Consider the following 11,101-nt stretch of genomic DNA (forward strand, 5'->3'; position numbering starts at 1 on the left):
TTTTTTTTTCTTTTTATGGTTTATCGAACAGTAGATTAAATTTTTTGAAAGCATGATTACATTTTTTGACATCTTCTTCTTATTTTTCTTCTTCTGATTTATCGAATAGTAGATTAATACATAAAGTGTGTGGATTGAAATTTCGGACACTTGAATTAATTATTTTGAAAATAATTAAGGGTATATTAGTATTTTTACATTATAAGTGGTTAGAATGCACTAACTTATAAAACTTTTGCTATTTTGTTAAACGCTAAGTTTGAATTTGCTACTTTGTACAAAAAATCTTAAAAAAAAAAATTTCAAATGTCTTTGATTTGAAGCCATTACAGATCAAATAAATCATTAAAAAATATTGCTCTTTATTTTCACCTCCTTTCTTTTATTGTTCTTTAAAATTCTGGAATTTTTTTTATCAGATTTCAGTTTTCGAAAATTTCGTAGTGTATATTCTCAAAATTTTATCTTTCTATGAGAAATGTAAGTCACTCGAAACATCATAATTAAATTTGAGCCAACGTTATATTTTATTTTTCAAAATAGTCGTTAGGCTAGTATGACAATTGAGATCAACAATTTTATACCTAACACACCCTTATTAATTGAAAAATTAATTTAATTTGATACTAACAATTTTTTTCTCTCCCTCTCTCTCTCTCTCATCCGACGACTGCAATCCTTAATTAAAATCTCATCGGAGTTTGAAGAGTATTTTTGGATCTTTTATTTTGGTGTTGCGTTTTTGCTTGGTTCGGTTTACTATGGAGACGAATTTATCGTCGTCCACTATCCCGGTATGAATTTATTGTTAGGTTTTAATCTACACAGGCTGAAAAGTCATCTTTTTCGTGGTCATCGGACCGAGGTTGATTGGATCGAACCATCATAGATTTTTTGATGTGTGCTCGAATTCTATTATGCTCGTTGTTATTTCCTTTGACGGAAGTATACACAAAACATGTGATCACCAGAGCTTAACGTTAGATTCGCTTCGATTTACGTCAGAGGTGTACAATGTATTAAGATATTATTCTCCTGTATTGATTGATATTTTACCCAATTTTCAATGAAAAATCCGGACAATTAAAAAAAAAATTAGCGTGTATATTAAATAAATATGAGATATGTTGGTGCACAATCCAAAAATATATTAATCTAATTTACGTGTCTATTAAAAGAAGAACTTCTATATAAAAAAGTAAGAAAAGAAAAAACTTTTTATATCTATAATGTGCACACTGCAGTGCAGTATCCGAGTGGAAGCCAGAGGGGTGTTATAGTCAATATAAAAAAAAGAAAGGAAATTCCCTTGGGCGTCTCGGAAGAAGAAGAATCGGGGCTGAGATCAGATCGGGGAACGATGGGAGAAGAGAAGAGGCACCAGATGATGCAAAACCTGTTCGGAGATCAGTCGGAGGAAGAAGAAGAAGAAGAAGAAGAAGACGACGAAGTGGATTCGGAGCACGAGTCCAATCCCGACCCGGCCCCAAATCAACCCGATGAGCTCCCCGCTCTGAGCGCCTCCGACGAAGAGGTCGACCAGCCTCCCGACGAACACCACCACCCCGCCTCCGCCGCCGTCCGCAACGTCTTCGGAGACTCCGACGAGGAGCAAGAAGACGGATATACCCTCCCCCCTCACCCTGTGAGTTCAATCTTCCGTCTCTCTTACATGATTTTAAATATCTGTTACGACAATCCATCCTATTTCTGTTTCGATGGGAAAAATTCGAGGGGAATAGAATTTGAGGTTAATTGTACTTTTTTGTTCGAAAAAACTAGCTGAAAAGAAGAAAAATTAAAAGTGTGTTTCTGCTCTCACGCTTTCCTTTCTCTGTTGTTGTTCATGATTTCCTTTCTATACAAATGCAATAGAGAATCTCAATCATATCTTACCTTCAAATTTTTTTTCGAATTTTCATTTTCCATGGTACAATCAATGACACTGATCGGATATTTCAGATATCTCCTGTGGATGTAGAACATCAAGGAGAAGAAGGATACGGAGGGGAAGAGGAAGAAGAAGAAGACGTGGATGTTGAAGTGGAAGAGGTTGAAGAGGAGGAGGAGGAAGAAGAAGGAAGCTTTGGAAAGATCCCTAGAATCCTCGATCACGATAACGACAATGACAACCTTGTTCCCGATGAAGATCAGCAAGCTCGTTACGAGTCTGAAGAAGAGGAAAACGTGGAAGCTAAGATCATCAAGGAAAAGCCCGTGGGACCTCCCATGGAGCTCGAGATTCCCATGCGTCCCCCTCCTGCGCACCCGGAAATGGTTTCGTCCTTCTCTCACAAGTCAGTCCTCGTGGTGGGTTTCTGATTTTTTTTTTTTTTTTTTTTTTTTTTTTTTTTTTTGTAGATGAATATGATCAAAGTCTCCAACATCATGGGGATTGACCCTAAGCCCTTTGATCCCAAGACATACGTCGAGGAAGATACTTTTATGACCGATGAGTCCGGGTCCAAGAAACGCATACGTTTGGAGAACAACATTGTCCGCTGGAGGACTGTCAAAAAACCCGATGGCTCGATCTCTGTGAGTGCTTCGTTGAGGCTGACGACAAGCTTTATTTGCGTACTTTTGGCACGTGTGTATGGTTTTGCTCAACGTGTTTGCATTCTAACGTGATTTGCAGCGCCAAAGCAATGCCCGTTTTGTGAGATGGTCAGATGGAAGTCTGCAATTATTAATTGGGAATGAAGTTCTCGATATAACAGTACAAGAGGCACAACATGACCAAGCTCACCTTTTTCTTAGACATCAAAAGGTGACTCTCCGCAAATATATTCCTTTTAAGTTCCCACATAAATATTCTTTGTATGGATTGGGTTTTTTTTTTTTTTAATAAAACCAGACCAGTCTTTTTTAGCATAACAGGAGGTGGTAGTTCATACATTCTCGCTCGAAATTTTATTGCGATCTTTCTTTCTGTCGTATTATCAGTACAAAATTGAAACACTGCCTATAATTTTTTTTGTATAGGAAGTGGTGTATCAGAAACATCTATCGTCCTTTTTCTATGCGTGGAGATGATATATGAAATCCATAGAAAATAAAACTAGATAGTATATTTAACTCTTGTGCGGATGATAAACGGTCCTTTGTTTGTGAGGGTTGTGTCATAATATAGCTGATATTCAAGCATTATCTGTTACTCTCGCAGGGAATTCTCCAATCACAAGGAAGAATTATGAGAAAGATGAGGTTCATTCCATCGTCATTGTCGTCCAATTCTCACAGGCTACTAACAGCTCTTGTTGACTCGAGGCATAAGAAAGTGCACAGGGTTAAGAACTGCGTTACCGACATTGATCCTGAAAGAGAAAAGGAGGAGAAAGAAAGGGTACCTCGTAGTGATGATCAAGTTTTGTTTCGATATTGCAAGATCATACAGTTTCAAATTTAATCACTGTTTTTGCTGTTATTTTTTGCGGTAGGCTGAGAGTCAAAGTATCAGAGCTAATCTACTTCTTAGCCGAAAGAGGGAGAAAGTTAGCAGGAAATATACACCTACAGTGGACCGGAGGCGTCAACTTTCTCCAGGATTCTTGGAAGACGCTCTCGACGAGGTAGACATGATCATTTTTTTTTTTTAATTAATTTTAATTTGGTGGGTGTGACTTAGACTGTGTTCCTTTTGATCTTCATGTCATGGTAAAAAAAAAAAAATCCGGATGGCTTCTTCGTTTATAATATCCTAAATTAGCTTGAAAACAAAACATCTATGGTCACTCAAATTTGATTACATACGTAACGCTTGATGCGTACAGGAAGATGAAGCCGAATATTACGATTCTCGCCGTTCTCGCAACCGTTTTGACGAAGATCTAGAAGTAGAAACTCGAGCAGAGAAACGCATCTTGAATGCTAAAAAGGTGTTTATTTATTATTTTTTTTTTCCATTTCACACACACACACACACACCTATACCATCATTCATTCTTAAATGTGTTCGACTTCAGTCACAGGGAGGTAGAGACATCCCTCGCAAATCATCAATGTCCGGTGGCAAGTCATCCCATCGCGAGGATGATTACTCGGAGAGTGACAGAGGCGAATCGGAGTACGAAACCGATGGTGAAGAAGAAGAAGAAGAAGATGAAGAAGAGAGATCTCCTCCACCGCGGAGAAGAAACGAGGGTGCAGAGCAAGAGTACGAAGAGGAGGAAGACGAAGAAGAAGAAGAAGACCACGAAGAAGCTCGAAGAAATGATTTGTCTGAGGATGAGGCTGAGGTGATAAAATAAATACGTATAATATGTGCTCGTTGTCTTTTCGATATCTATAACATGGTGTTTGTTTGTTTGCTTGTTTTGTAAAGGAGCCAAAGCATAGGGTTAAGGAATCTGGACACAGTTTGAAGCGCAAGGGAATCGAATCGGACGAGGACTCTCCACCCAGAAAGGCTACGACTCATCGCCGAATGGCTGTCGTGTATGATAGCGATGAGGATTGATCTCTCTTATTATATGAAATGAGTGCTCGAGCGAAAACGACAATGATCAATTTGAGGGAATCGACTTTGGATTTCTGTTACTGTAAATACGAAGAGCAATGTAACTTCGACTTTTTCTAGTTGCAATTTTATGTACATTTTGAACCCGTTTTTATTTATGGTGATGATCAGCTGATTAAGGGCTCATTATTATTTTTTTTTTCTTTCTTTTGAAAAACCGTGGGCACGGGGCATTTGGATTCTGCAAAATTTACTGGTCGTAGCTGTTGCATTTGCTTACGTTTGGTAATGGCTATGACGAATGGCGACATAAATTATTTTCTTTGTAGCAAATGTACCGACTCTCCCAAATAATAATAATAAAAAAAAAAAAAAATCAAGACCCAAAATTTCAAGCTAAAGACATAAGACGGAACAAAGGTTTTCTCCAATTATACAAGTCTATTGTATGAAAAGAGCAAAATTAGGCAAATTGTGATGGAGCAAATCAATTAACGTAGTTTTCTCCAATTAAACAAGTCTATTGTATGAAGAGAGCAAAAATAGGCAAATTGTGAGCCATCATATTGATCTCTCTAGATATATGTTACCGCTCATTTTTTTTTTCATAGGTGATTGGCGAACATTTTACATTATGAAAACAACGGATTTTAAATGTAAATGGTTGTTTTTGCTTTACTTCGTTTATTTCCCAGTTGCTCTTAGGTTTTGCTTCGATCATGTTTATTTTGTTGCGCTAATTATCGTTGTCCAATAACTTTAACAAATTTATAACTAAACAACCCAAACTAAAAAATGTATGTCTATTTGGGCTTAAATAACATTTGGTGGTCATTTACTAAAATCTTAGTCATACTTTTAGATTAAAATAGACTTACTGGTAGTCAAAAAAGGTTAAAAACAAAAAAAAAATCTTACTTTTAGATTAAAATAGACTTATTGGATTTTAGTAAAAAATTATTGAGAATATCAAACTGAGATTTTTTTAATCGAATGAAGAAACGTTTACAGTAACAGTTAACATATATAGATATAAATTTAATGAGCAACATATATATACAAATCTCTATCATATATATTTTGTTTACGCACATAGTGGTTATTGTATACAATATACTGATTATGTGATATTGTATACAATATACTAATAATGTGGTTATTTTATGCTGTTTATCATAATTAAATTATTAAATTAATTTTAAGATGTTAAGAGTTTCGAATATTTTGAAAATATGAGTATTACATTCATGGGTGTATTATTCTTATATATATATATAAGCATGTTTGTATTTGCTAAGAGTTACAATCTCACGTGGAACGACCGCATCCTCTTCAGCGTCACCCCGGAATTCCTCTCTGGCGATACCTGTGGCGTTCCATCCCCCCCAAACCTTATCGCTCGATGAACTTGATTTTTTTTTTTTTCTCTTTTTTTTTCTAGTTTTGCAGATCGACGATGTTACGTCATAGTGAGAGAGAAAAGTTTTATTATTAATATATATATATATATATATATATATATATATATATATATATAATAATAATAATAATAAATATTTATTTTTTCTTTTATCAAAATGATAAGATGTTTACACGTGTCATTCCGTTCACTTTTAACGTTTTAGGTAGTAACGGTGATACAACTTTGTGACAATGGGTATTTTTTCCATAATTTTTAAAGATTAAGTATTAATTTGTGACAAATCGAAAACATTAATTATTTTTGTCGGCAATAACTCTAAAAAAAAAATGAAAGTTAAAACAAATAGAATAGAAAAACAAATGTCCAACCAGCGACCCTCTCCCAATTACAACCAGACTAGCCCTCAGACCAGCAGCCGTTTCGACGCAAGTGTTAAAGAATTTAATATATAGTTGATAAATACATTTAAATGAACATATACTAATTTAAAAAATTGTATATTAATTTTTATTCCGTTTTTTCAGTGGGGCACTGACCCCTACCTAGATCCGCCCTTGCCCCTGGTTGTATCAAATTTCATTAATGGAAGATTAGAGTTATTTATAATTATTATTTATTTTTTTAAGAAAGCTGTAACGGAGTATAAAAGCTGTATATAAACGGCCATTTTTAATTAAATTACTATTAATGACTTGTCAAAAAATGATTGGGAGATAGGAATAAGGACACCAAAGAGTAGATAGACGACATGGATTCAGTAAATAGTTGTAGTATACAAATTTTATTCACAGATCCAAAACAGAGAATCCGACAGCTTTTAATGTATAATTAGCTGGTAATTATTTTATGGCAGCTCGATAATGCAAATACATGTTCGGTTCATTAACTAATATATCCCATCTATACTGTCTTCATTAATATACTATATGTTGACTAGGGTTCATGAAATTATATACTAAAAATTCCTGATTATGGCCATGCAACTTGTGATTTTTTTTATTATACCTAATTAATTATTCATATTGATCAAATTATTAAGATTCGGCATTGATGACTTTTTCCCATGAAGAAGCCTTGTCTTGTTTAGCATACTAATCTACTTATCATTCATCATCACGTCGGTGAACGACTTTGACCACTCAAAAAACACAGTGGAGAAACAGTCAGAATCAAATAAATTACATTTTAACCCTCACCGTCTAGCAGTAGTCTTGTCGCGTATGCCCATCCCACAGACCTTCTCCGGCGGCGGAGCCTCCCAAGCGCCGCCGGAGCGCCTCTCCATGTCCCGGAAATCGGCGACGCAGTCCTCCAAACTCAGCCCCGCGACTCTCTTCCGCTCCGCCGCGAGCTTTTCTCCGGCGACGGCGTCGAACTCCTCCTCCCAGCCGTCGGCCCAGGGGCCGTGGCTGTCGCAGAGCTCGACGCTCCCGTTGGCGGCCTCGATCCAGCTGTAGTCCCGCCGGAGCTTGGCCACCATCTCCTCGGCCCGCCGGCCGGCGATCGCCGCCTTGCAGGGCCGGCAGTAGGCCCCGTTGAGCGGGCCCCGGCTCGACATGGCGGCCATCGGCAGGGACATCCACCCGAGCGGGAACCCGAACCAGCGGTCCGTGACCACGCAGAACGCGAACCGCTCGGCCGCGATCGAGACGTTGCGGATCGCGAACTGGGCTCGGTACGACGACTCCGAGTTGAGACCGCGCAGCCCGGCCGAGTCCATCTCCGGGATCATGGAGAGCCGCGAGAGCGCCACCGTCGAGGTGTTGGGGTCGCCGAGCCCGAGCCGGTCGTTGGCTCCGAAGTAGCTCGAGCCGATCGGGACCGAGTACCGGCCCGGGACGAACGCGTCCGGGTCCAGCGGGGCGCTCCAGTACCCGTCCACCCGGGTCCGGACTATCCAATCGTACGTGAAGTTTTTGGCCTTTTGGTAGTCTTGGATTAGCGTCAAACACCCTTCTACTAGGTTTAAGTATTGCAATAGCCCCTGAGAGGATTTTAAATTAAAAACGTTTGAAATTATTATATAACCAACGTTTCGTAAATTTTAAGTAAATAGGTAAATAGCCATAAATATGACGTGACCTCAGGACCGATTCAAACTCACCCGAATTCATTAAAGGTCCTAGGCGAATTAATATTTTGGAGCCTTTCGATAATAGTAAAAATTTAAATATAAAAGAAAAAATTTAAATATTTTGGACATATATATAAAATATATTTAAAATTTTGGGCCAATTGGAGGTTTAAGGCACCGGTCTTACTCGCCTATAGTCAGGGTCGGCTCTGCGTGACCTAATAAACGAAAATGACTATTTACTTAAGATTTATTTCTGTAAATACATGAAAGAGACTATTTATCTAAGATTTACGAAACGTTGACTATTTAGTAATGTCAAACTGTAAATGTGACTATTTACCTAATAAACTCAATTAAAAATGTTTTGAAAGAGTTATAGGACTCAATTATAAACAGTCTCTTCTTAAAAAAAAAAAAATCTTAGCACAACTTTAATCCATCTAAATAAAAATGGATATGTTTACTTGATAGCATAACAGCAAGTTCTCCAAAATTATAACATATGTAACAGTGATTTAATATACCGCGAAGGTTCTTATTTATCTATGTTGACATGCGAAACAACTAGTTTTTATTTTTGGGTGATTTAGAACGTACATATATATGTTAGAAACGAACCTGATGGCCCTTGGGCGCGCTTGTGGCGTCCAAGACTCGGGCGGCGGACTCAGTGACGTTGATCGGCTTTTGCTCGAAGATTCTGACGGACGCGATTCTCGGCGCCGCTCTCAGCAGCGAGAACTTGAAAGCGTCGTTGTCCAACGGGCTGTGAAGGAAGAGATCGGAGTTCGGGTAGTGTTCCAGTACGTTCTTGATTATGGAAGGCCCCGTGAGCTCGAACCTCCTTGCTCCGCCCACCAAGCACACCGCCACCCTCGCCTTCAGGAGCTCCGGCGGCGGAGAGCGAAGTCCGGCGAGACCGAATGACCGGAGGAAAGGGATGGTGGAAAAAGCGGAGACGGAGAAGAAGATTACGAGAGAGAGTGTTGGGATTGTTATTAGCAGAAGAGAACGCCAATTGAAAGAAGAGAACGTTGACTTTATCATCTTTCTCTTGGTTATACAATGACGAAACCAAACTTTGTTCCGGGCTATGTATTTGAACTATTAAAAATGGTCATGATAGTCATCGTGTTACTCACTTGGTAGTTAAAAATTCAATAATTAATAAATCTAGCTCTATCATTTTCAATCCAGATCAGGATTCAAAAAAATAAAATAAAATGATTAACTTAGTTTATTTTGATTAGAGGGACACCATGGAGACACCAAAAGAGGACAGAAAATTCGGATTCGTCATTTTCTTCGATTTTATTGGAAGAAATGTGGCGTAAAGTTTGGTCGCACGCTTACCTTTACTTCCAGAGAGTAAAATCACTTCCCATTAAAAGAAAGAAAAAAAAAAAACTTGAAGTGAATAATTTAGTAAAAAAATTTGAAGAAAACATTCAAAATAATTATTTAAACCGAATGTTAACACCGTTTTTGGATCAACACTTAGAATCGTCCGTGGTTCGGATTAGGGCCGGACCCTATGCCCGCACGTAAGTTGGGTGTGTGATGAAATATTTTCTTCTCGTCGTCTTTGCTTCGCCGAAAAGAGGTTTATGATTTCTCGTCAATAGTTTGCCTTTATATTCTTTGTGTTTGTCACGTCTGTGGAGTTTTTTACGTTCTTCATGATCTTTGGGTTCTTTGAGTTCTTCGTGATCTTCGAGTTCTTCGCGATCTTCATGATCTTCGGGTTCTTTGCGTTCTTTGTGTTAGTCAAGTCCTTCGAGTTCGTCGTGCTCTTCAGATTCTTTGCGTTTTTCATGTTCATCGTGTTTTCACCTGAAAAGAAAAAAAACGTGAACTAGAGGGACGCGGATAGGTTTTCCCTGTCGCGCGCTCCGACGCTGAACATTAGCTAGTCGAGGTGAGGGGCTAATATCTCGTCTCAAATGTCGAGAGAGAAAAATTACAGTGAGTCGATAGTGAATAAGAAATTTCTAAAGTCGAGAAAAACTTACTTAATTTGAGTTGTAGAAAAAAAAATGGTATTTATAAATGTGTGATGTGGTTGTGGCACATGGACCTTGGAGGCCTTAGAGGCAATTTTGGCTTTGAGATTTGATTTGGCCGATGGTTTGGCAGAGAGGGATGGCCATAGTTTATTGTGCCTTTCATATACATATACATATATAATATATATTCATATATATATATATATATATATATGTATTTAGTACATCTGGTATATGCTCTTGAACTGATACACACATGCTTAAATGTTTATTTATATATCTTTATGTATATATATATTCGGCATCAGGATACATACTTGGTATCTGTGTATATTTATTGTATATCTTTGGTTTGCATGCACGTGTATCTTATGTTCTGGTCGTACATGGAGCCACACCCAAGGTCTTGTGTGACTATGGTTTGTACGCCAAAGGTTCTTGTGAGCCTTGCTAAAGGTCTCATCTCGCCGAAGGTCTTGTCTTCGCCGATGGTTGCTCATCTCACCGAAGTTCTTTGGCTTCGCCGATAGTCTTATCCGTGTGTACATGTACGTGTATTTATATATATATATATATATATATATATATATATATATATATATAAGTTCATGCATGCACTTACGTATATATTCTTATGTATATATATTTATCCAGGGTCGCACAATCGTTGTCGAGTCCTTAAGCGAAATTTAAAAATGAGGTCTTAAATATCAAATTTTAAAAAATAATATAATTTATAAAAGTTATTTCTAACATTGTCTTCTTAAAATAAAAAAAATAAATAAAAAAATGAAATAATGTCTATCGATATGTTTGTGGTTTAGCACCTGTCTTCAACTTGTCTATTTTCAATCACACGTGTGGGCTTCTTCATTTTGTTTTTAATCATGAAGAGCATTTTTTTTTTTAAGTTTACGAATTCATCTCTTTTATTTCTTTTATAATTTATCATAACCCAAAACATATTTCCGACAAGAGACATAATTTTTATAATCTAATGAATTAGAAGGATAAAATCTGGAAATTTCATGAAGTAAAATATTGTATCCATCTTTCAATATTATTTGTCTTTAGCTCATTTGGTTTTTCCAAAGTGTGTGATTCTTGTTTTTTGATAAAGCAAAAAATATCTTCCT

The 11,101-nt window shown here is 37.3% G+C and overlaps 2 protein-coding genes across 2 annotated transcripts; one reads left to right on the plus strand and one right to left on the minus strand.

Annotated features, from left to right (window-relative positions):
- Window positions 1-1,212: 1,212 nt before the first annotated feature.
- Window positions 1,213-4,655, plus strand: VIP4 (leo1-like family protein). The gene is made up of 9 exons (XM_089628834.1): window positions 1,213-1,645; window positions 1,963-2,277; window positions 2,362-2,538; window positions 2,639-2,770; window positions 3,167-3,346; window positions 3,441-3,572; window positions 3,774-3,878; window positions 3,966-4,238; window positions 4,325-4,655. Exons 1-9 carry the CDS (start codon window positions 1,361-1,363, stop codon window positions 4,457-4,459), a joined length of 1,734 nt encoding a protein of 577 aa, XP_089484960.1. The 5' UTR covers window positions 1,213-1,360; the 3' UTR covers window positions 4,460-4,655.
- Window positions 4,656-6,988: 2,333 nt separating this feature from the next.
- On the minus strand, window positions 6,989-9,020 carry LOC149384521 (uncharacterized). Its single transcript, XM_089629413.1, has 2 exons — window positions 8,578-9,020; window positions 6,989-7,866 (listed from the first exon to the last, which is right to left on the minus strand). The coding sequence occupies exons 1-2, from the start codon at window positions 9,004-9,006 to the stop codon at window positions 7,075-7,077; spliced, it is 1,221 nt and encodes a 406-aa protein (XP_089485539.1). The 5' UTR covers window positions 9,007-9,020; the 3' UTR covers window positions 6,989-7,074.
- Window positions 9,021-11,101: the final 2,081 nt, after the last annotated feature.

This window comes from Urtica dioica, chromosome 10 (genome assembly GCF_054948205.1).
Source record: "Urtica dioica subsp. dioica isolate 48M chromosome 10, U.dioica_male_clone48M_v1_H2, whole genome shotgun sequence".
In the NCBI taxonomy this organism is placed as follows: domain Eukaryota; kingdom Viridiplantae; phylum Streptophyta; class Magnoliopsida; order Rosales; family Urticaceae; genus Urtica; species Urtica dioica.